This window comes from Kogia breviceps, chromosome 2 (assembly GCF_026419965.1).
Source record: "Kogia breviceps isolate mKogBre1 chromosome 2, mKogBre1 haplotype 1, whole genome shotgun sequence".
NCBI lineage: Eukaryota > Metazoa > Chordata > Mammalia > Artiodactyla > Physeteridae > Kogia > Kogia breviceps.
This window is the reverse complement of record NC_081311.1, coordinates 150,609,588-150,635,836: the sequence shown is the minus strand read 5'-3', so window position 1 is coordinate 150,635,836 and position 26,249 is coordinate 150,609,588. Positions and strand designations below refer to the sequence as shown.

The following is a 26,249-nucleotide window of genomic DNA, read 5'->3' as shown; positions in this document are numbered from 1 at the left end:
TCAAGCATATCATAATGCACTCAGCTCACATCAAATATGATTTGTTTATAACTACATTCTTTGACACTATATTTTATAGACATTTATGCAAATACATTGATTTATATTTTGAAATATTTATAAACACACTAAATCCACTTAGAATTTTCAGCCTTACATTTTTCAATAGGTCCAGATAAAATTCATAGTCCCAGGGCAATATGTGTTTACTGACTAATGGAGAAAAAATGGCACTGAGGAAAGAAAGGAAACATGTTTTACCAATGTTAGTTGGTTAGTGGAAGTCAGGACAAAAGCCCCTATTACCTAGGGTTCTTTTATTTCCATCATCATATGCCTCAATGTGGCATTATTTTCAAAAGCATAGAACTCTATACAAAGCATTATGTACAAGGCAGATTTGGGGGTCTATGTTAAGTGATCTCTCCTGTGAAATTCAGGCTTTGAATGGAATTTTAATTGGGTATTAAATGACATTTGGATTTTAAAAGAAATGTAACTAAGGCATTAGTAGTATTAGTACTGGTACTGGTATTTTCTAAAATAAAGCCATAATATGCAGTCACAGGATAATGGAATACCATGAGCATTCAACTATGCATTGTGTTAGAATATATATGTAGATAGACTGTGTGTGTGTGTAAAAATCCAACAATAACTATAAAAATTGTTAAATTTCAATACAGGGAAAGGATTAAACATGTCATTTCATCAAATGTCTTCATTTCATAGATAAAGAAAATGACACTCAAAGACATGAGGTGATTAACCCTTCCATATAGCCAAATCATGGCAGGCTGGAAATTAAAATCCAGATTTCCTGACTTCCAGTACACAGGTTATTGTGGGGCTTTTTTGTTTGTTTGTTTTAATTTTTCCCATGTTGCTACCGCATAAATAAGGTAACAAAAAGCAAACAATTTCTATAGATGGAACACAGTAATATAGGCAATCACCTAACCAGTGTTCCTTGTAGATAATGAAATTCCTCATTTGGAAGACCACCATGATAAGTACTCTGAAAACCATTAACCAGCAGTGAGAAGCCAGCTTAACCCGTTCACATCCTGATATTGCAGTGTTTCTTCAGCCCATGGTTTTCACTTTGATCATTGCTCAAAACTTTAAGCTTATTGCTTTATTGTAATACCTCAAATATCTCAGTAATGCCTCAAGTGTAGGGTTGGGTTTCAACTTCTTTGTGTTTCACTCATAATGGCACATGGCTCCATGTGCATGTTTCAACACATCTGCCTTATAAGAGGAAACTACTTAAAAGTCAAGGCCACTGTTAATAAAAGAAAAGATTCGACAGAAAGAATGCCAGGAAATTTTAAAGATGATTTTAAAATTTGTCTATGCAATTTTGTTCAAAACTGTAACCACATTCAACAATAGCAATTATCCTTCAGTCCTGAGAACCAATGGGCATCACCAGCAGATGTAGACAAACTGGCTAAAGCACCACCCTTTTTTTTTTTTTTTTTAATTTTAAGTCTTCTTGTTCCAGCAATGCTCTAGACCTTCTGTACATATCTGATTAACTTGAAATGCACTTTTAGTCTCTCTCATCTAATCCTTATTTTCTAGCTAAGAAATTGAAAGACAAATGTTTTCTAAGTCGTCAGAATGTTCCAGTGAGGATCAAAGTAAATGTCCTTAATCTTTTATATCCAAAGCCTTACTTCCAAATATCATTGTTTTTATTTTTTTTAGTAAAATCTTAGGCAATAAAGCAGATATTAGGCCAGATTTCCTTTCAATGATTTTTAAATTGCCAGTACCTTAATTTTAACCAGTGGTCTTTGGGGACACTTCCTCCCCAAATCAATAAAATGACCATCAGACATAACCAATAAGTGCAATGACTAGATTGGCAAGATTTCCAGTTGAGGAAGGAAAAGAGCATGTACTCTTTGCTTCAACAATTTCCAAAATATTAATATTTTACTATTGCTGCTATTGGCTCTGAGATGATATAATGTAAGACATTTTCATTCATTATTTTCATCTTTAAAACAACTTGGTGAAGTAGATACTATTAGTTACATTTTGTATGTGAGCAGACTGAAGCTCAAAGAGGATGGGTGACTTGCTTGAAGTCACAGAACCAGTAAGTGGCAGAGTTGGGATTCAGGCCTAGGTCTCTCTGGTTCCAAAGGTTATACCTTTTGATTATACCATACTTCTAGAATACAGTTTTTCTAAGATTGAGGTGGAAAGGACTAAGAACAAGAGAATGACAAAGTAGATAGTATAGTCAGGCATTTGTTTGAGACTTGAAAATAATGGCATAGGGACTTCCCTGGTGGCACAGTGGTTAAGAATCTGCTTGCCAATGCAGGGGACACGGGTTCAAGCCCTGGTCTGAAGATCCCACATGCTGCAGAACAACTAAACCCCTGTGCCACAACTACTGAGCCTGTGCTCTAGAGCCCGCGAGCCACGACTACTGAGCCCACGTGCTACAACTACAGAGCCCCGCACACCTAGAACCCATGCTCTGCAACAAAGAAAAGCCAGTGCACCACAACGAAGAGTAGCCCCCGCTCGCTGCAACTAGAGAAAGCCTGCACACAGCAACAGACCCAACGTAGCCATAAATAGAGTCAAAAAAATAATCCTCTAAGAAAAAAAATAATGGCATAAATGACAGAAATTACATGTAGTTATATGGCGAATAACAAATACACTTACAGATTGAAACAATTTGCTGCTTCTAACTTTATCAATCTTAAAAACTTCCGAGATCCATACTTAGATAACTTGTTCAGCCACACATGTGCACTTTGCTAAATACTGAAAATGAGAAGTATATATAATTCGTCAAAGAAGAATTTAAGATTTTGCTCCAGTTGGACTTTGAGTTTAAATAGATGTGTTGAACTGAGGCCATACAGTTTAGTATTAGCTATTCCTTGGAGCCCATGCATACAGAACAGTCATCAGACCTAGGATAACACCCATGCCCTGGATTGTCAGGCAGCAGGTTAGTGACTCAGCAGATAAGTAGATGTGAGCAGTTGAGCAGAATTGCTTGGCTAATAATGTATGTGTTTACTTGGAGATCTTTAATGATTAAGAGCAATTATTGTTTTTCAGGTAGTTATACTGAGCCTAAAGTAGATATATTGCCAACATTATTAAGGTAATAATTACTAAGTAAACATTTCCTTTTTATAAGAGCATTGTGTTTACTCTTAAAAGGCTCTAGAAAATTGCTTTTTAATACTAGTGGCTCCATTATTGAGGCATTACTTCCAGGAATGTTATGAATATTTCATATGGAATTTGAATGAGAGCTGTCTCTTTTATCCACTGTATCCAAAGTAATGTGTTCCATTCTGAACTCATCACCTTTCCCCACTCTCTTCCAAATGTGCACTGTGTTTTTAGGAAAGGCTCCAGCATCTATAGCCATCACTCAAACTTCTTTGTTATTACCATCTCCCCCTCTGCCATCCCATTAATCAGGTCCACTGACTTCCCATGCACTCAGACCTTCTGCCTCCTATCCATTCTTTATCTGCAGCCACAGGGACCATTTCAGAATAAAATTTGAGCATGTGAGCTCTCTTGCTTAAAACCATTTGGTGGGTCCTAATCATAACTCCTTTAAAATGTTTATGATGCTCCCCAACATGGTGCCTGCCTAATCTCCACCCCTACCCGATGCCACTCCGCGCTGCATCATACTGGACTCCTCTCACTTCCTTGAATCTGCAGTGCCTTGCCCTGCTTCTGAGACTTTGTCCCTGTTTTCCCCCTCTGTCTTGAATAGTCTCCCCTGCTTTTTCCTTCAGGTTTCAGCACAAACATCCTTCCTCCATTAAGCCATTACTGACTGGGCTATGTGTTCTGTGTGCTTCTAAAGTATCCTATATTTCTGCTACCACAAACCCCATCACCTTTTATTGTGAATCCTCGCGTTTTTTAGATATATATATGGCACTGGCCTGTAGTAGATGTTCAGTAACTAACAGTTAAAAGAGTGAAATTTGGGTACTATGCTAAAAAATATGAGTATCACTAGGGAGCAAAATGGTGAGATTTCTGAAAACCATATCACAATCATAAAGATAAATGTGAGTATAGGATTAACAGATACAAACTACTATACTAAAATAGATAAGCAATATGGATTTACTGTATAGCACAGAGGACAATATTCAATATCTTATAATAACCTATAATGGAAAAGAATCTGAAAAAATATGTATATGTAACTGAATCACTTTGCTGTACACCTGAAACTAACACAATATTGTAAATCAACTATATTTCAACTTAAAAGGGATAAATGTAACTAAAATTTTTAGTCAAGAGAGAACTGAGGGTAAACGAGATGCCTGTCCCCAAACATATGAAGTGTTCTCATTTGGAAGAAGTATTACACTTTTTCTGAAATCCTTTAGAAGAACATACCAGGATGAGTAGTTGAAAGATTCAAGAAGGATATTCCCACTAGATATAAGGCATAACTTTCTAACAAATAGAGCTGTCCAATCATAACCATGATGCTTCAAAAAGAGCTAAACCTATCACTGGAAATGGTCAAGTGGAATCTGACTAATCATCAACTGGGATCCCTAGAGAAAGTAATCCTGCATAGAGTTGAGACCAAAATAGAACCAATATCGTGGCTTTTACCCATTTTACTGCATGTTTCCTTTGCTTGTCAAAAATAATCCTTTCAAATAAAATTAATGGAAGAGGATGGTTTCAGTGGAAATTAGGGTGGCTATTGAGCATTCCTTTTTTCCTTTTTTCAATGATTAATTACTCTTTTATCAAGTCCAAATGATAAAGTTTAGTTTCAGGAAAAAAAAGTGGCAATTCAACAAAAGTCATAGAGGTTGACTTCAGTTTATTAGGTTGGAGATGTCACAGACTGAATCAATGTCCAGCTGTAGTAGAATATAGGAAACTTAACTACTAGTGAATTTAAACAGCTACCTAACTGAACTCTACTTAGTAGTATTTTTTCAGCTCTGAGATGCTAGAAGTTATATTTTTGATAAATGTTCATGTCCAGAAATGAATGAAATGAGATAGATCTGAGCATCTTAAAAAGCATGTTTAGTAAAATAAAGTAGTGGTGAGGGCATTCTAAGTAGGAAAACATTTTTTTTTAAATAAATTTATTTATTTATTTTTGGCTGTGTTGGGTCTTTGTTGCTGCTTGCGGGCTTTCTCTAGTTGTGGTGAGCGAGGGCTACACTTCGTTGTGGTGTGCAGGCTTCTCATTGCAGTGGCTTCTCTTGTTGCAGAGCATGAGCTCTAGGCATGCGGGCTTCAATAGTTGTGGCACAAGGCTCAGTAGTTGTGGCTTACGAGCTCTAGAGTGCAGGTTCAGTAGTGGTGGCGCACAGGCTTAGTTGCTCTGTGGCATGTGGGATCTTCCCGGACCAGGGCTTGTACCCGTGTCCCCTGCATTGGCAGGAGGATTCTTAACCATTGCGCCACCAGGGAAGCCCAGGAAAAAATTTTCTATTCAAAGATTTAAGGTGGAAATTGTTAGAGAACAAGTAGCCAATCTTGTCAGAGACACAGGTTCAGGCCTGGGAATAAACTAGAGCTGGAGAATTTGGTTCAACCCAGACTGTCAAGGATCTTGTATACCAGGCTAAGGGATCTAAGTGTTATTCCATAAGGAGCAGAGAGGAGCAAATACAATGAAATACAAGAGTACTGTTTGGAAAAGATGAGGCAAGAATATGTAGCATAGATCTCAAATATAAGCACAAATTACAAAGGACTTTATCACAGTAGTTTAAAATGTTGACAATTTACATACTTCTTTTTAATTCTGATGTGTTGATAGTTGTCACAATGTTATTAACCACCACCCTTCTCTCCAAGGGAAGCTCCTTACTATTTTTGTCCCATAGGACAAAATACAAGTCAGTCCTGTCCAATAAGATGATTGATGGCATATTTGGGGGTTATGTACAGATACTCAGAGTGAGCTTATAAACAGAGTTTTTTTCATATATGCTTCCAGCTACCAAATGTTTGATGGTAATTAGTATGAATATTTCTATATTTGTAATTTGGATTTGGAGTGTTTAAAGCATGTAAATCAGTCTAGGTCATGAAGCACATTAATAAACTGTTAAAAACCAAATATTTTAGTTTTTAGTTCTTTGAAATATCATTTTGGTGCTCTTTTGGTCTTAGTAACTTTTTTTCTTCATCAAAACATTGAACCAAAGTTATTAATAAAAAGCAAAATCTACGCACTCTACTTTAAGAGCAAGGAATCATTAATTTTTACATAATAATTACATTATTAATAAAAACATAAATCTGATGACTTACATACCAATGATGTTTTAAGTGTTTATTATTTTTGTCTTGTTTTGTTTCAGTTTGTATGTTTGTGTGTTTGTTTCCTTAGCATGTAAGATTTGGAGTAGGAAATCATATTCTATTTCTTCTCGATTTATTTTGTGTCAAAGTTTCAAGTTTACCTCATATCTAAGAAAGCTGTTTTCTCATAAGGAGTTTGATGTTAAAGCCTTTCAGATTTTTCACTGCAGTGAAATGTAATTCTATAGCTTAAAAAAAATGAGGTCGATTCCTCATTTTCTAGCTGCTACACAGAAAAATTTAATATTAAAAGAGAAAAATATCTCAACAGAAAATGGATTGTGGTATGTCTGGAAAATTTGCCAAGAAGAATGTCAAACCAAGTTAGAAATGAGGAAATGGAGCTGATGCCTGTAATGAGCTCATTTTGGCGTGATATACCAGCAGTAGCCCATAATGATAGACATGTTAATACGTACCCAGATAACAAGAATACGTAAAACACAAATTTTATCTGACTCAGTCAGAAAATAATAAAGCAGCTGGAATGCTGTAATGTGAAGCTAAATACAGATATGTTTGCAAATAATTCACTGGGGCCAAAAGTAATTTGTTTCTATGGTTTCTTTGTGTAAAAAGTTAGGGAAAGGAAGAATAAGGTACCAGGTCCACTCTAAAATTATTTTTCATGCAGTCATTAAGTTTCATTTATGTACAAATCTTACAAACCAATCAAATGGATTTTTCAGTGAAGTTGTATAATTTTAAATGCTTTTGGTAGGTAATGAACTGTTTGCTTTCCAGTATTGACTGCAGGTTACTCACTATTCCCTGATAGCTTATTGCTAAAGAAAAGAAAATAGTTGAAGTAAAATTACCAGGTAAAATATTTATTTCACTATTCAAAGAAAATGAAAAGAAGACCTAGCTCCTATTTATCTGGTCACATATGTTAGCATAGAAGGAAAATATCTGGCCATTCATTCAGTGCATAAAGTCTGCTGCTGTTTGATGGTATTGAACTCTTGAACCCCTATATTTTTCTAAGAAAGCAGACAAATTGATTATATATTCACTTTTCCACCATCACCATTTTACTGACATTTTAAAATCAGGTTCAAATAATTTAAAGACAACCAAAGAATAAAATTAGTCATTAGGCAAAACATACTCAGGTTTTAAATTGTCCTGTAAAACATAAGAAATCCCCAAATCATCATTATGCAAAATTGCCTATGTATCCACAGTCACCGGTTGCCTGTAGTGTTTAATTCAAAGCATGTGTATACAAAAACAACACAACCAGCTCAAGTCCTCTACTACTAAAATGTATCCTTGCTGAGATGATTCCAAGAATTTTGTTCATGCTGTTTGTTACAGAGCAAAGGCTACTTTTAGTTATTTCCATAAATATTTAATGTAAGAACTCATGACAATCCAGTGAGTCATCATTTGTAGGTACTTGTGAGATGTTAGGATGTGAAATATTATTGTGAAATATTATTGTGAAATAATCAGGTTAGTTTTAAATGGTCTCTATTTTCCTTCCATAGTAAGGCATCTTTCCAGTCATTCTCCCAGATCCTCAGAGCCCTTTTCTGCAGCCCTGATACCCAGAGAGTACTTAACTAAAGACTGATACACATGGAAGGGCCTTGTGACCCAATCTTTTTTCTTCTGACTCACATCAAAATTTATTAATTCTGGGACTTCCCTGGTGGTCCAGTGGTTAAGAATCCACCTTCCAATGCAGGGGAAGCAGATTCGATCCCTGGTCGGGGAACTAAGATCCCACATGCCTTGGGGCAACTAAGCCCACGCACCACAACTACTGAGCCCCTGAGCTACAACTACAGAGCCCACACACTCTGGAGCCCACGTGCCACAACTAGAGAGAAGCCTGTGTGCTGCAATGAAGAGCCCGTGCACTGCAACAAAAGATCCTGCATGCCACAACTAAGACCCGACACAACCAAAAAAAAAAATTATTAATTCTATAATTCATTTCTTCAGGGCATTACTAGGTGACAGAAAGTCATCAACAATCAGTGGGAGCAGGGAGCAAATGAGTTAAGGGATCCAGTGACTTGTTACTTCTCCTGGAATAAAGCCTTCTAGCTGGAGTGGTCAATGAAGGTTTCATATAAGAAGGGAGGTTTGATTTGAGTCTAGGAGGATAAGAACTACAGTTGATGGGAAGGGAAGATGACATCCCAGTATGTGTACAAATTGGTCATGTTCTTGGTCAACTAGGATCCAAATGTAAACCATTGGCCCTCCAACTAATGTTTTAAGTTAAGACAATTATTTTTCTTAATAAGTACAGATAAATAGGCAAATGGACACATGCATAAATAACGAGGTCTAACTCTAAGAATGGAATAATGGGTAAGATTTATATTTCTGTTTGGTAATCTGAATTTTTGCTTATATAATAAAAAATCTAGTATTAACAACTCTGAAGTCCTCTTATCTAATAAATTATCCAAGAAAAGAAAAAAAAGGTGTAGAATTACCACTCTAAAACAAACTCACATTGGAATGGAAAGAAGTACATTCTGGTGTCATATCAAACAGAATCTCACTTGGCCAAGTTACAGTGAAGAACTTGCTTATAACTGCTTCCATGAGGAAGAGAGAAATAAAATAGTAAGGGTATGATGTTGCTTATTTGTAGAGAGAAAAGTGTTATTAATGTAGTGGAAAGCACACTGACCTTGGATAGACAATGTGTGTTTAAATTTCAGGCCCACTAATGTACTAGCTTCTTTGACATTGAGCAGCTCATCTATCACCCTTTTTCTAAAATGGAGGTTATAATATTCATCTCACAGAGTTGTTGAGGATATATATTTATAAGTGAAATAGGTTTGCAAATTAGAAAACTACCAAAGGTGAGATACATTACTATCAACCTCTTTAAATTTGCCTTTGAGCTTATATGGTTTTTAAAAATTATTTTATTTGTAGCTTAGAGGTAATTTTGTCTTTTAGGTCCTAAATATACTTCAAAATGTATTTTACATATGTCCCTTATACTGTAACTGTCCATATAAACATTACAGCTGGTGTTTGCCTTGATTCTAATGATGTCAGTGGACTGCAGAATTAGGGTATGAAAATATCTTCAGCTGTCTCCAAGACCTTGAGCAAAAAGGTGCCCTTCATTGGCTAAGTAAAGCAGGAATTCTGGGCTATTCACAAAGTAAAATGACCTGTGGTGGAATCTGAGATGAGACATTTTAGCTCAATCATTCATGACATTTTACTTCACTGAAATGTGATGGTGAGTGGGTTTCTGGCATTATTTCTTGAAAACATTTTAATCGTTGGGGGCAGGTGGGCTGTATTTAGGATCCATGAAGGGAGAGTGGATAATCCTTAGAGTGCTTTGGAAACCAAATCTAGTCTGAGTCTGTCCTGCTTAATCAGAAATCGCTGCCCATTTTCAATAGGAAGGTACCTACGGCAAATGAACAAAGTTCCTGTTCAACCTTCAAGCCCTCCACCAAAAATAAAGAAGGAAATAGATATAAAGCTGCAGTGCCAGCCATAATCTAACACAACTATTTTTCTTTCTTCTGTTCATTTTTTAAATCTCAACTTTAGTACAGTTATCAACAATTTGTGTAATAAAGACTCCATAGACTACGGTGGAAATGACAGACTTATTTATTATTATTATTTTTTTAACATCTTTATTGGAGTATAATTGCTTTACAATGGTGTGTTAGTTTCTTCTGTACAGCAAAGTGAATCAGCTATACATATACATACATCCCCATATTTCCTCCCTCTTGCGTCTCCCTCCCACCCTCCCTATCCCACCCCTCTAGGTGGTCACAAAGCACTGAGCTAATCCTGTGCTATGTGGCTGCTTCCCACTAGCTATCTATTTTACACTTAGTAGTGTATATATGTCCATGCCACTCTCTCACTTCATCCCAGCTTACCCTTCCCCCTCCTCCTGTCCTCAAGTCCATTCTCTACATCTGCATCTTTATTCCTGCCCTGCCCCTAGGTTCTTCAGAACCATTTTTTTTTTTTAGATTCCATATATATGTTAGCATACAGTATTTGTTTTTCTCTTTGACTTACTTCACTCTGTATGAGACTCTTCGTCCATCTACCTCACTACAAATAACACAATTTCATTTCTTTTTATGGCTGAGTAATATTCCCTTGTATATATATGCCACATCTTTATCCATTCATCTGTTGATTGACTGACTTACTTAAAGCAAGAAGTAGGAATAACGTGCACATTATGATGAAACATGAGCTCATCATAAGACAACTTTATGTGCCTTACTCTTCTTCTTAGCTATGGCTAATTAAAAACTAGGACTGGTAAATTATATTGTAGTATACAAAGTAGAGCTCATAACAAATCCATTTGGAAAAGTAAAGCTGGCCTAGCCAATCACCCATTATATAATTGTCTGCCAAAACCCTTTCACACAAATCAGAATGGGGAAAGAATAAATCTCCCATCAGTCGCATTGCTAGCATACGTCATCTTGCTGGATTCCAGCAACACGACCAGTGTTGGAATTGCCATGATCTGTGCTTCATAGAATTGGAAACTAAGACTCAGATATTCAGTCATGCCATGATTTGATTCTAAGTCATGCCATGTTCATTGATTCTGAAATTAGGGCTGTTAACTCTACACAAAACCACCTCCCAGTGTTAAAGCCATGGAAAAGCAGTTTGGGAGTTACTGTATTCTTTTGAAATAAAGCCATAAGTGTCTAGACTGAGCAGAGAAAATAAAAATATAGTGAGATAGATTCAACCTGTACAGAAGAATCATCAGAAGAGCCATTGATAGGTTCAAGGGAGAGAGAAAGGGTTCAGATCTGATTCCAAGGTTATGTGGTTCAGCAATAAGGGGAATGGAGATAACATTAACAGAAATGTTGAGGTCAAAAGTTTAAATGTTGATTTCAGTTTAGGGGACACATTTCAGTTAGACATTGATTTTCAGGTGGTAGTTGGAGGAGCTCACTTTCTGTTTCTAATTAAAATACTTCTCCCTGTATTCATGAATTATGAAAATGGGCACAGGAAACCTCCAAAATGAGAGAATAGTCTTAAAATAACTAATATTCAATAAATGTAACTTATTTTTAAAAATATTCTTCTGATTAAAAAAAATAATTTAACAAATCTCACCATTTGAATCTATGCCAATGTAATTTCAATGTTTTTTATTCATGGGTTTTCAAATGTGATTAGTTTTTGATTTATTGGTTTCAAGTTCAAAGGGTTAGAAATTTAAATAACTATTAGCTTATTCCATTTGTAACCTGAATTCACGAAGCTTTTCTAGATACTTTGGTAGGTGCTGGCCTTTTTAAAATCAAGTCACTTAGTGCAGGTGGATTTTATTATATGGATAAATAACCTGTGATATTTTTACACACAGTTGTGTATTTGGCTTATATAAGCATGTGTACATGTGTTTGTGCATAGAAATATCTATTGTGTATATGTGTTCTAATAGTCTGTTCTTCAGCAGACAGGGAAAAAAAGCATAAGCTGATGTTACATTGAGGCAAATTATTCTAAAAATTGGATTCCAAAATAACTGTTGTTCTCATTCTTCCATTTTGTGCATTCAGTTCTATTTTTATGAGCAGGTCAATATGTATTTATTTGTAAAGAGTGTGATTCTGAAAATTGTTTCCCATAATGAAGGAAAATTGCTCCCAGAGAATGAAAGAACAACAAAAAAACCCAGAAAGATTACAAATTTCCTAGCTTTTCTTAGTTCTCACAGTACTTTTTTCTCAGCATTATTGCCAAGGTTGCGCTGTAATTGTATTCTAACCAGACTGTCAAGATATCTCCCTTTGATGATGCAGGTTTTGACAACTTATTTCACAAATAACCTTGTTAAGTGCTATAATTACTATATCAAATTACCCTAAGTGATACAAAATCATTGAGTTAAATTCAAAGATAATCTTCTATCCATAACACAGAAAAGACTCATAGATATAGATTTAAAATTCCCCAGCACGTTCAGGGGCCCCCTGAAATGCTAAGGAAGATATGAAGGGGACGAGTATGGAGAAGGCAACAACAGCAAACAGACTGGGAGGGAAGAGATGAATTCGGAGGGACCTAATCCTTGCAGCTGGGACATTTGCTCCAGGACCTTCCTTTCTCTCCACCTCAGGCTTTTTGAGCTCCAGGTAGACTACTTGCCAGGACAATGTGTTACATCTGATCAGAGTACTAGGTTTTTCAAAAGATAGAATATAGTAACAGTATTAACAACAACTTCAAAAGGTAGAATTTCAGGTAGTATGGAAACGGATTTAGGGAGATATTTTCCAGCATCTCTAAAATCTTACCACTTAGGTGCCTCCATCCCTTACAGTGTTTTTCTCTTTCTTTGCAGTGTTATCTGTTTAGTTTGACAGCCTTGAATGGAGCTTGCATCCTCCAAGTAGACCACGGTACCCTTCACAGCATCCTACACGGAGCCCAGGCAGGCATCTATGTCACCTGTCTGGACCCTGTGCAGGCATTTCAGCTTTAGCCCCTGGTAAGTTCTGCTAACCAAATTGTGTCTGGTATTGCTGGAACAGCATCAGATCACTACTTGGTCAAAGTCATGAATACAAAATGGTGGAAGAAAGGATAGAAAATCCCAAAGTTTGAAAGCTTGCTCCTGAGCCATTCTAAAATAAATACATAAATAACCCTTCTCTGTTAACTGCATATCTTGGTTAAATTTTTTGTTAGAGGTTTGGTAATTTACTGTTCTCCTTGAATGTGATTATGAAATAGAAACAATTAGAAAGAGCTGTTAGAAAATTTTTCTAGCTTAAATTTGAAATTGAATGTGCCCTTAAGCTCCCCAGAACAGCTGATTATGATGTTGTCCATGAGTACTATTATGTAGACACAAAAATGTACGTCTGTTTATTCAATGGATGCAGAATAGCCTTATTTCTAATGAATATATTTTATATTGAGTGAAATTTGGTAGTGTTGGGAAAAAGTAAGCTTTTCAGAGCCTCGTGAACCCAGCTTCCTCACTTTTAATGGGCCTTAAAAGGATGAGCCACTTTTTTGGGGTAACACAGGCAGTAAGCAGCCATCTGAGTGCCAGATTCAAGCCTGAGTGATTCCAACACCTCTATTCCTAAGTAGTACATGCCGGCCTCTCCAAAATAAGAGTTGCCATTTATCAAGCATCTAGTCTCTGTACCGTATTTTACAACATTATAACCTAATCACCCAAAACATCCTATGGTAAACATTTCTGTACTGAATTGAAATATATTTTGTATTTTGACACATGTTGTTGATCTTACTACCAATATATATACATGTGTCAAATTATGCCTCAGGTAGGTTTCTCCATGAGGTCAGGGATGGTGACTTACCTATTTTATCCCCTAGAGCAGCTAACACTGTGCCTTAGCCAGAATAAGTGCCCAGAAAGTTTGATAGGTTGCCATTGGATTTGAGAATATATTTTTTTATCCACTTAAATTTAATCGACCATGGGCATCTAATATCTACTAGATATGCTACTAGTTTGAGTAGCTATATCTGTGCTACTAGTTTGGAATAAATAGTAAAATTTCAGCTCTGATGCCAATTCTTAAAAGCTTAAAGCCAAAAGATCAAGACAAGTTTTACAAATGTTTCATAGAGTAGTGAGCATGAAAAATAAATGCCTCTGTATCTTGGCCAGAATTAATCTTACTGTGGTCTGAGCTGTTGGAATTTCTGTTATTACAATTGTATCCTGGTTCATCCAGGTGTACTATTCTCTGTTACTTAGTCCACATGTTCCTCGAGGATTTAGAATAAGGACTCAGTAAATACTTAATTGAATTGAATGTATAAATCAATAAATACCTTCAAGAGTTGCAGGTGAGAGGAGAGTATTGGAATAACAAAGCCAGACAATGAATCAGATTAGTTAGGGGAAAGTTTTGAGATTTAAATGAGTCTCAGACTGCAATCTAAATAAGATTAATTGGAAAACATGGAGAGTGATTTACACAAATGAGTCAGCCTAGGCTGTCTTAAGAGTTGGCAAAGGAACCAAAAGGAGGAACCAAAGGAAGAAAACTTACCCAAAATATAGCACAGGAATGGTGTATGGAAGGAAGTGAGAGCAAATGGAGTGGAATCAAATGTGAGCAATCAAATGAGAGTTTAATAGATATCACTAAAGGATTTTTATACTCCATATTCAATCTTCTTTCTTTCCACATACTATTAGGATATGAATTGCATTTTTTTTTTTTTTTGATTATGCCAAGTGGTTTGCAGGATCTCAGTTCCCTGATCAGGCATCGAACCCGGGCCCTCAGCAGTGAAAGCACAGAGTCCTAACCACTGAACCACCAGGGAATTCCCATGAATTGCATTTGTGATTGGATACAAATCTTTCACAAAGATCTCTTGCTTGCAATATATTTTTTCATAACTTTATAGATATCAGTAACATGCTTATTTTAAAATATTCCCAAGGACTCATATTTCATGAAAATTATGTTTGTAAACCAGACATGGTCAGTTGAACAAATACCACAGTATAAGATCCATAACAATTCCATAATTGTGTATTCTTATCCTGATGAATTAGGAGTTATGGTACATCTTTTCTCTTATCAAGAACCAATGCCTCATGGGGACACTGTTTGTTTGACACTGCCTAATGCAGTCAGGACGGGAAAAGAGCTGGGACATCTTCTGATAAGAAATGCAGGTTTTAGGAGAACTCAGCTTTTCTCAGCATGGATATAATGACGCAGGGGGATCGCATGTCTTCAGTATCTGTTTGGTTGCAGACACTGTGCTATGCATTTTCTTACACCTCGATGTCCTCTTTTAAAAAGGGGGAAATTGAGCCCACGGAGGTCAACTGCACACCCAATGTCTCACTACCAGGAACCAGCAAAGCTGGGATTCAAACCCAAGTCTTACTCCAAAGGCAGTGTGCTTTACCTACTACAAACACTGCCTTTCTACATCATGCAGAAGGACCTTAGGGTTATTTTCACCTGCTATAATCCCCACAAGTAGGAAAACAGAGACCAAGAAAAAGGAAGTGAATTGAACCTACCATAATTCTGTCATATTTCACTAAGCTATTTCTTATTAAAATCAGTGTAAAAGGTGAGCAGTATATACTATTGCTCAAAATGAGCAAAAGTAGTAATCTTGCTGAAATGAAACAGCACTATTTCATAGTTTTATAATTTGCCCCTTCATTTTTCTTCCATTCGATTTGAAGATTACACTAGTCCTTTGAACACTTATAGTATAGCAAACTTTGGCATGACTAAGAACTGGAACCTCATCTTTGGTTCACAATTATTCCTATTGATGGGGTTATTTGGCTGCACAGACTGAAGTTATAGGAAAATAAGTCAATCAGTTGTACAGTACATGAACCTCAGAAAGCCACATGCGTCACTTATCTTTGAAATTTTTTTTTTTGGCTGCACCGTGCAGCATGTGAGATCTTAGCTGCCCGACCAGAGATAGAATCTGTGCCCCCTGCATGGGGAGCTCAGAGTCTTAACCACTGGACCACCAGGAAAGTCCCTGCATTACTTATCTTTAACTCATTCAGCATGGTTCGGCATTCAATAACTTATAGAAATAAATGCTGAGGAGAAAACAATAGGCTTTTCTGACAGAAATTAATACCAGTTAAACCTTGAAGAGTCTTCAGACAATGGACCTTTCTTTCTTTTGTACTGTCATTAATGTTCAGAAGGCAAAATTAATGCTGAACAATCAACAATAATTGTGGATCAGAATGAATTACAACCACATTCCCAAAGAAGATGAGAAAAAAGAATGAAACAAAACTGTATGGTTAATAGGTCCAGTACAGCTTTTACTTGAACACATTTGATTAGAGGTCCTTGGGGGTGACAGGCCCCTCCAGGTGTGGGACTGATGATGTCTTACCCATCCTTAAGAATGCCAGGAAAATCCTCAGTGCGATGCCTGGAACTTGTACTCAGGGTGCCCATTGCCTACCAATCACTCATTTTGTAAAATAGAGGGTCTCCATGAAGAGAGACTGTTTGCATATGAATGCCCTAACACTAGAAATAAATGTCCACTTTAACTTGATGACCCTGCAAAACCTCACATCATTGAAAATTTCTGGAGCCTCTCTGCTCTGAACAGCTCAGTCTGAGTCCAGCAGTATTCTCTGTCATCCAGTGTCTCAGGATTTTAAATACAGAGCCTTGAAAATCTTATTAGTCAACTTACTTTCAAATTCCTAAAATGCAAGCCTCATTTAGAAAGTCACATGCTACTTCCAGAATGGACTGTGGCTTCTTTTTCAGTGTGTGGAGCCAAATAGCCCAATCAATTGGAAATCCCAGTTCTCTTTACTGACTAGACTTACTCTCAAGGCTGAAAGGAGATGGTGAGATATCGAATTCATATGTCACTTTATTAAGTAATTTTTAGGAACATGGCCCATGTGAGAAAATGCTTTGTTTTTATTCCTCATTTCTAAGACTATTTGGAGTGAAAAGTGTTGAAGACAAAGTCAGTTTCCCCCAGATTTGGCTGTGATAGGAAGTTCAATAAATATATCCTATTTTACATTATATGTCTGGTCCCACTTATTAGATGTACAGCAAACTTCTAAATGATGCCAAAACTCCTGTGTACTTACCCAAATCTTCAGTAAGCTCCTGGCCTCTTACAGTTCACTCATGTTTAATAGGCATCAGGTCCATTAAACTTAGTTGTAACCATATTGTCTCTGCTTAACAGTAAGTGGAAAAGAATGGATGCCACAAACTTTAATATTCAGAAGGCCTGTTCTAATCTGGCTTTTTACTGGAAGACTGTGTCCAGCTCTAGGCTCCAAAGGCCTAGAGACAAGGAGAGTTTGGATAGAGCTCATTAAGGCCCTTATTGGGTACTGGGAATACTCAATCCAGAAAAGTAATGAAGAATTGCCTTATGTATTTAAAAAGGTGAGTAGGGAGTTCCCTGGTGACCTAGTGGTTAGGATTCTGGGCTTTCACTGTCGTGGCCTGGGTTCAATCCCTGGGGAACTGAGATCCCACAAGCTGCGCAAGTGCAGCCGAATAAATAAATAAGAAAGTAAATAAATAAATAATTTTTTTTTAAAGGTGAGTAAATGAACTTTTATTGACAAGAGTAAATGAAGAGTTATTTTAGAATAAAGTGGGGCATCACTCAAGTTTTTCATAAGAAACTGTATTTTCTAACTTGTAAAATTATTTGATCTCATTGAAAATTAGTTGTAATTATGGATTCTTCTCTGATATATACAAAATGGAGCAAGTCTCAGGGACTTGGATCAATTTCTGTATCTTTCATGAAGAAGTGTGGTTAGATTAGGTATTTTCTGAAGTTCTTTCCCAATTCTAGGTTTCTAATACTGGTAGCCAAATAAATATACAGTCTTCTCATAAGCCTACTATTGTAAATACAAGTAATGTTTAAGTAAGTCTAGAAATGTGATGAAATAAATTGTAGTAAGTGACATTGTCATTTACTTCTAAATAGAGAAGATTTATATATAGTCATCCCTTTAAATAAAAATATAGACACCAAACCAGTTAACTACATATTGTACAAGAGTAAAAGCAAATAGTACAAGATAAGACAATGAGACTCTTACTGTATAACCTCAGAGAGGCTATCATAAATAGGCACTTACTCAGAAGATTAAAAATTCTGAAAGACAAGCAGTTTGCTACAAGGTCACTCAAATTGGTAGCCCTAGAAAACGTTTGAAAAAGATGAAATTTGTCTTTGGTGCACCTCTACCTCCGCATCTCCGGCTTCTGGTACCTTTTTACTGCCATTGGCTGTTTAGAGTCATTGCAAGAAGCAAACGTAGTTTCTGCCCTCTCCACCATAAAGACACACCCTTTGCTTTTAAATTTTTTCAGATATGATGCCTTCAATTTAACATTTTTAGTCTTTTGTCCCATTATTTTGAATTAAATTGATTAATCTATGCTGGAGGGTATATCCTTAACAGGTTATGTAACTGTTTCCCTAGTGTCTCTACTGCTGAGAATTCTAGGCTGTTGGTTAGAAAGGGACTGATGTGATATTTTGTTGCCCCTGGAATCTTACCAGTCAGGTGCCCACCTCATCTGTATGTTTACACAGGCAAAGATGAACTAAAAAACAATCTGGATTTACATGTTGAAATATCTTTCTATTTCCTTTATTTCTAATCGAAAATTAAATCATTCTTTCAAATGTTCTTTTATAACAGACTATTTCTGCAAACTCCTGAAAAGAATTTTTTTTTAAGTAAGCCATGTCTAATTCATTTAACAATGACTACAATATACCGATCTTATCATATGAATTGGAAAGGTTTGTTAATTATGTCTCTGTAATGGAAAATTTAATTTTCTTTGCTTCATTAATTGACAAGAAAGATTTTCAGGGATTTGAATTTTAAAGAGCGTTAACGATAGGTGATTCCAAGAATACTCATATGTGTCCTGGGCAATTTCAATAAATTGAAGAGATTTGTTTATTTACCAGGATTTAAAGCTGCACCCGATTTTTACTTGTCAACAAACGCATTGCTTTCCAGGGCTAAAAGCAACAATTGCTTTAACAAGGTCATTTAACAATTAAGTTTTTTTGTTGTTGCTGTTATTTGTTTTGTTTTATTTGATAGAGGATGTTCAGATAATATTTGAAACATGAAGAATTGTTGGATAGGGACAAAGTATTTAGTACAGATGAAATTATGAAGATTCTGTTCTTCTTGTTATATCTTTGGGCAACACTTTTCAAGGTTAGCATAGAGAGGTAAGTTCTAGGACACTGTGGAGAAGTCTGCCACTATGAACAAAAGGCTGTGATGGAAAATTGCTCTAAAATTACCTCCCAGTATGAAAAGATTTCATTATTATGTTTATTTACTTGTACTTATTTGCACCTCTTACCAGTTGCATCTCTTATTCAGCCAAATATGTTATATTTTTAAGTGAAATAATATATTTGAAAATGATTTTAAAATGCTATAGCACTTTAAAGATACAGGATCAAATTATAATTCTTTGTTTTCAGCAGGAATACATTTGCTTATTTGTTTCCCAACAACTGAACATCTTTCTGTATTTGGGCTCCATGACTAATATTCTATTAGAATTTTACTTTCTTATCTTATATATGTTTCTCTAATTAGAAAGGAATCTGAAAAAGTCAAAGACTCTTTTGCCCGGGTGTTCTTAAAATGAATCATTCACTATAATCTGTAATTACACTTAGTATGTTTCCACTAAACTCTTTTTAGCCACCCTATTGTTTATACCTACAAAAAATCCAACAGCAAGTCCTACCTGGATACAAATTAGTGCCATGACCTTTGCTGTCTTACTAGTATTTCTAGAAACAGAGCTTAAATGTGAAATTAAAATCACCCCCATTCAATAAGTACATAATGTTTGTGTATTGCAGATCATAGTCCTTTATCAGGAATAATAATGCAGCTTTACTTTTTACGGGAAATGGAGAATAAAACCTCAACAAATGGATGCAGCTCTTCAGAATGGCTCTCATATGGGCAGTGCTGAAAATTGATCTGGTTACTTGTCAATTGCATTATTCAGAGATTACATCAGCATCAAAGCTGTAGCCAATGCTGGCTCACTGCCCACCCCATGATAACCTTTGATAAAAAACCAACTCTGTAAAGATATAAGTATCTCCAGGGCTGCAATTTGAGCTATGAAACCTAATTAAACAACTTTCTACCAGGCTCATTAATAAGCACTGAACCAGATTCTATGCAAACACCTGAACACATGACAGTGATTGCTAACAAAACATTTCATAGCATATCGTCACCAGTAAGTCATTCTAGAGGAAAAGCAGGCAGTTGGCTGAGACAGTTTTCATAATATCTATTTCTGATTTTGTTTATGATCCATTGTATAAACTAGCTTATTAGATTATTGCTAATTGAAATCTTTTGGCAATGGCATGCTCTTTGATGTTCCTCAAACAATTCTATTCTGTTACATCAGTACATAAGACATCATGCTTCTTTACCTGGGGGGTTATGTTCATTGAGAATCACAAGTGATGCTGGTGTAGGTCTTCTTTTCCTGATCTGTGAACAACAAAGGCCCAGCTAAGGTCAGAGACTGTCAGACTCTGTTCCAGGTTACTCTACAGCTTGCAAGGCTGTCCCATCCTCATCTTTTCCCAACATAAAGAGCAAATTTCTGGGGGGCACACAGTAGGTACTCGCTAATTTTATTTTGAATAATAGAAAGCCAGACAGTAGAATGTCAGATATTATTATCACCTTCTTTGATCAAAAAGCTACATTTCCACAGAAAAGAAATAGCTGTATGTAACCAAATGATACCACTGAATACTAATATGCAGTGAAGGTACAGGGATGACTTGCTAATTTTAGTGGCTCTCTTGGAGCCTCATAAATTGATGAAGCTTTCAAGATCCATTACACTTATGTCTAAACGGGGTAAGAGAAGCTTAGAAAACTCAAATTTCCAGCAGGTTAAATTTAACAGCGTACGTTCTTAACTTCAATTAATATTATAAACTTTTCTTATTTTCTATAGTATTATTTAGAACAAATTAACACATAAAGAATGAATATGGATCTTACAAAAGTATATAATTCACTTAAAACTAATAGGTTTGGTGTGGGGTTTTTCCTCTTATTTTAGGAGTTACAGGAACATATTATGATTAGAATTTCTAATGTATCCTTGATTTTTTAAATATATAAGTAAATTCCCAAATCAGTAGGATAGTGGATAAATTTTAAACAATGATATCTTGTCCAGGATAGAACCAATGCCCCATTCAACATAGATACATGTTCAAGGTTGTATTTATCTGGCTTGAGTTTGGGTGAATCTACTTCAGATTATCAAAACATTCTAGGAAGTTGAGAGTCTCAGATTCAATAATTACTTTTAAGACTTTGTATATGATATTTGGGAGAGGATTCAGGAATAATTTAGGTTTTAAGAAATTAATGAATTAGGTAGCAGACCCCATAAATTTGTTTTTGCCTCCTCACTGTTGTAATTTTACCACAAATGATCTTTTAAGTGGTTCCATTGAATCAAGAGTCTAAGTAAATCTGAATATGAAAGGTGATACAGTAAACCAATCTCACATGAGAGAGAGATAGAGATAAAGATATATAGACATATTAGACTTGGAAAAAATCCAGGTTGTGTTAAAATACCACTTTTAATACCTGAATAAAATGTTTCTTAAATTATACATATACCTACGATCCTATAATATATTACATATACTTATAATTACTGCTTTGGATACACAAGGAAAACATTAAAATGAAACATTAAGCCTGTAATCTGAAATTATTCAGAGATTTAATGCTTTCATTGTTAAATGAATAATAATAAATAAATAATTTTATTATAAATAATAAAATAAAAGCTTGCTAATTTTGAAAAAAAATTTGAAGTTTCTCCAAATGTTGAACCTGTTATTTTAATAAGCAAAAGCAAACAGATTTTTGGATCCCAATCTAAACTGCTAATATAACCATTTTTCCTTAATGGGTGCTAATTTGTATCACATGAAATGCTGCATTTTAGCCAGTAGTTCCCCCAGTGCAACTCAGATACAAGTGCATGTGGAAACGAAATTATTTCTCATTTGCATATCCTGGGAAGTCACAAAGTTAGGCAAATTCAAGAGGTGGAGAAGCGTTCAATTAATAACAAGAATATACATCTGTATTACTTACATACAGGAGCTGGTCCCCACCCAGTTCCACTTACCTGTTCAGCTGCTTCAGGTGCAATCTGACTCTGGAATAAAGGCACAGCAAATTGTATCTTTTTGGGACTGTTGGGCTCCATGACAATGATGAGAATTAGAGATGTGAAGGGCTCAGAAAGACTAACCCCAGGTGGTGTCTGGGATGTGTTTCCTCAGGTGCACTCCACCCCGCTACACAGAGTGCTTCGTAATAAATAGCTGTAATTCTAGAGAAAGCAAGTGAAGATGCCGAGGTCTGAGTAACTCCCTTCTTCAACATCCACAGTGATGCCTGGCTTGCCTGTTCCCCCACCAATCCCTTAGATCCTCTCAGCACAATACAGAAAGGAACTGTAAGCTAATTGTGTGCCTCTTCACTAATATACACATGCCAAGCATTCACTCAGCAGCTAATTGAAAATGCAATGCTAGCCTTGAAGGACCTGCTGCCCTGGGATTTGAAAGAAAGGCTCTATCCACTGTACATTACTAACCGGCTGCTCAAAAGTGCAATGTAAGCTCCCTCTGAGTATTGCAGGGATGGGCCATTCATTATTGATGAACATAAAGCAGTAAGTTTTTAGAGTTGGGGGCAGGGTTTGGGCATAGGATCATTTCTTTTCTCTTGGAGAACTTTATCTGTCAGACACCTTTGTTATTTCACATCCAGCTACCAAATTGATGAATTGCCATGGAGGGTAAGCCACCACCAATAATATCAGCTATATTTATGCCGTGAGATCTGGTTAGGTAAGACTGATCATGGGATGCAGAGCGTCTGTGGTGGTGTGAGGGCAACGTTGCCCTCAGGCCTGAGCAGATCTCAGTTCAAGTTCCATCCCTACCACTAACAAGCTCTGTGGCCTCAAGCAAATCAGAGGCTATATCTAGGCCGCCATACCTTCCCAGAAAAACAAGGAGATTGGACTTCGTGACCTTTAAGTTCCTGTTCTGTTCCAGCATTCTATAATTATAGTCCACAGTTTTCATTAGAGTGGAAAGTATTGGACAGCTAAATTTAGCAAATGGCTTGACAGTCACGGCTGCTGCAATGACCTCTATTTTATTTCCTGGTGGAGCCAGTTATATCCTCTGATTTGGAAGAATACAGAAGTGACTAGAAGACATTAGTGGAAACCTAATGGGATCCAGCATTATGATTTGTTGCCAATAGTGGGGATATATGTAAACAAAAGGTCTTAGGGGAAAAAAGTGTAAAAGGGGAAATCTTCAGAATGATAGAGGATGATGGTTATATTGGCTAGTGGTGAAGGTAGAGGGGGCCACTGGCCTGCTGTTCACATCTGTTAATATCTAAGGAGAGGCAGTAGCACAGCCAAATGGCTTCATGCATTCAACTCCTTTTGCAAAGGAAGGCTGAAAATGAAGCCGCTTTAATAGGAGAAATAACTTCTCTACTTCTTTATTTGAAAGATGGTGTGTGATGAATGCTAGACTTTTTAATATATTTTTAGATTTAGCTAATACATTTAGACATTGACTACTGTTCCAGGCATTTACAAATAAAGTTTTCTTTCTTTTTTTTTTAAAATTTTGAGTCCATACCCAAGAATCCATTTTAATGATTTAAGTATGCAACGTTCTGTTGAAAGAGTATAGAAAGTAATATGCATTATTCAAATAGTTTTCTATACCCTCTGGGGAAAAAGCAAATGAAAATGTGGATGTGAAAGCACTTTCAATTGGAGAACAGTGCTGACCAGAAAGAAATCTTGTGATGGGTTCATCTTTGTAGTGTCAAAAGGAAACTTATAAATCACACTTTGTGTAACAGTTTACAAAAGTTCTCAGAAAGAAAATCTGAATTGATATCATTAAAGGAGTTATTTCTCTAATATTTCTTCAAATTACATGTAAGGAAAAGAAGACCACTTCTAGTGAGCAATTAATCCAAAACTTCATTTAGGGTAGTAATTAAGAGCATGCACTTTAAAGCCTTGAGTTCAAATCCTGACTCTGCTACTTAGTTTATCAAGGTGGGCAGTAAGAGAATTTCCTTCTTGTGAAGTTTAGATGAATTTAAATGAATTTATTTAAAATGATTTCTTTAAAAGAGCTCATTACAAGGCCAGCACATCATAACCACTAAGTAAAAGATAGCTAGGTTTTTCAAAAGGCTGAAAATACAATTTTAATCCGCTTACAAGGAATCTCTACCTATTTAGAATAGTTGGATACCAGTTAGAACAATAGGTGACAAAGTGAAATACCACATATGCATTATGGTATAAACAATAAAATGATTCTTATTAACTAATTCTCCGTTTTGAATAGTTTGGCGAGAAATAATATCGTAAATAGTATTGACCGTCTAGACCCTTTCTTCATCAGGCCAGCTCCTGTGCATACTTCAGGCCTCAGCTGAGTATCACTGCCTCTGGGTAGTTTTCACAGATCTCTTCCCACCCACGATGGGTTTAGAGCCACCTCTTCTGTGTTCCCAAAGCACCCAGAATACCTCTACTTAGTGCAATAACTACCGGTCTTTTAACTGTTTAGCATTTTCAGTGCCACTCATTCACACAGCAAGTGTTTGTTGAGAAGATATACAACCTACTCCATGCCAGGCCTTTTGCTATGGCATTGGAGGAGAGATTGTGTTAAAGGCATCTGAGGGTTTTGTTTTGTTTTTTTGTGGTACGCAGGCCTCTCACTGTTGTGGCCTCTCACGTTGCAGAGCACAGGCTCCGGACGCGCAGGCTCAGCGGCCATGGCTCACGGGCCCAGCCGCTCCACGGCATGTGGGATCTTCCCGGACCGGGGCACGAACCCGCGTCCCCTGCATCGGCAGGCGGACTCTCAACCACTGCGCCACCAGGGAATCCCATTCATGCCTTTTAAAGGAGTATATATGAAACATAAGTTGTCCTTTTTCCTTACTTTTTAGCATTCATATAAACAACAGTTGTACTCTGTGATATACAGAGATGCCATCTGAAGCTATTGATATTTCTTGCTATCTTAATTGGCTGCAAATTCCATAGATACATAGTACTTATAACTGTTTTAAAGTTTTTGTCTGATGAGTACCAACAGTCATTTTTTAAATTGTCACTTGCCTTAGTCCATTCAGGCTGCTATAACAAAATACCAGAAACTGGGTGTCTTATAAACAAAAAACATTATTTCTTACAGTCTGGAGTCTGTAACCAATAGAATACAGAGGACATGATGACACATGACTGCACAGTCGAGATCATAAAAGGCTGTACTAATTCTGCTTAGTTCTCTTGTAACACTTACTGTCTTGTGCCTCCATCTGGGAATGCTTCCACCTAGACACCAGCCACCACACTGTGAAGAAACCAAAGCCGCAGGGAGGATACATGTAAGCGCTCCGGTCGACATTTATATTTTTGTACGTGATGTGAGAAAAATGTTTGGAAGAATCTCTTCTGAGATGTTGCTAGGGATTATCTCTGGGAGGTAGGATTATATGTCACATCTTCACTCTTTATGTTTTTCTATTTTATATAACAGACAGGTATTCAGTTTATAATAAAAAAGTAGCTTCCAGAATAACAAAGAGAATTTTTTAAGTAATACTTTCTGTAAAAGTTCTTAATTTTCACACATAAAAAGATTGTTTTCACTCTCCCTTAAATTAGAGAGATTGAAATAGAACAGTTTTTTTAAAAACATGTTTTATCTTTTAAGGACAGTCTTCTTTGGATGAGATCATTATTTTCATAAAAATATTGAATATACCTTATCTATCAAATGCAAAAAAACACTACATAACACTCTTATATTTACCTGTAACAACAATATTACAGGAAAGACTGCAGGTACACAAAGGGCCTTTCAATATACTTGCTGATATATGCAATATAATGCATAGGCGCTACAATAATAATTGGAAAAAATCAGGAGAATCTTTGTTCTTGGAATTTCCTTGAAAAACAGCTATTATTTTCTTGGTAACCTCATTGATTCTCTAAGCCATGGATGACAAATGGAATATAGCCTTACTTTTACTGTTACATAATTAAAACAGCATGAAAGGAAGGTGAGAGAAAGAGAGGGAATTAACAGGGCAGAAAATGAAGCTCCTTAAACTTTAAAGAACCTGTCTTTTACTCAGAACAAAGGTTCAAAATATAAATGGTGGGCTTCCCTGG

General features: G+C 36.2%; 1 protein-coding gene across 2 annotated transcripts in view; it reads right to left on the bottom strand.

Moving 5' to 3' along the window:
• The window catches only part of PPP1R1C (protein phosphatase 1 regulatory inhibitor subunit 1C), a 123,489-nt gene extending 101,281 nt beyond the window's left edge, over positions 1-22,208 (bottom strand). The window contains exons 1-2 of one of the 2 annotated variants that reach the window (XM_059051956.2): positions 22,128-22,208; positions 20,386-20,467 (exon numbers count right to left, since the gene is read on the bottom strand). In XM_059051956.2, coding sequence (XP_058907939.1) covers positions 20,386-20,467; positions 22,128-22,208 — 163 coding nt within the window. The remainder of the gene's footprint in view (positions 1-20,385; positions 20,468-22,127) is intronic. The other variant, XM_059051957.2, reaches the window with a different exon arrangement.
• Between the last annotated feature and the right edge of the window lie 4,041 nt (positions 22,209-26,249).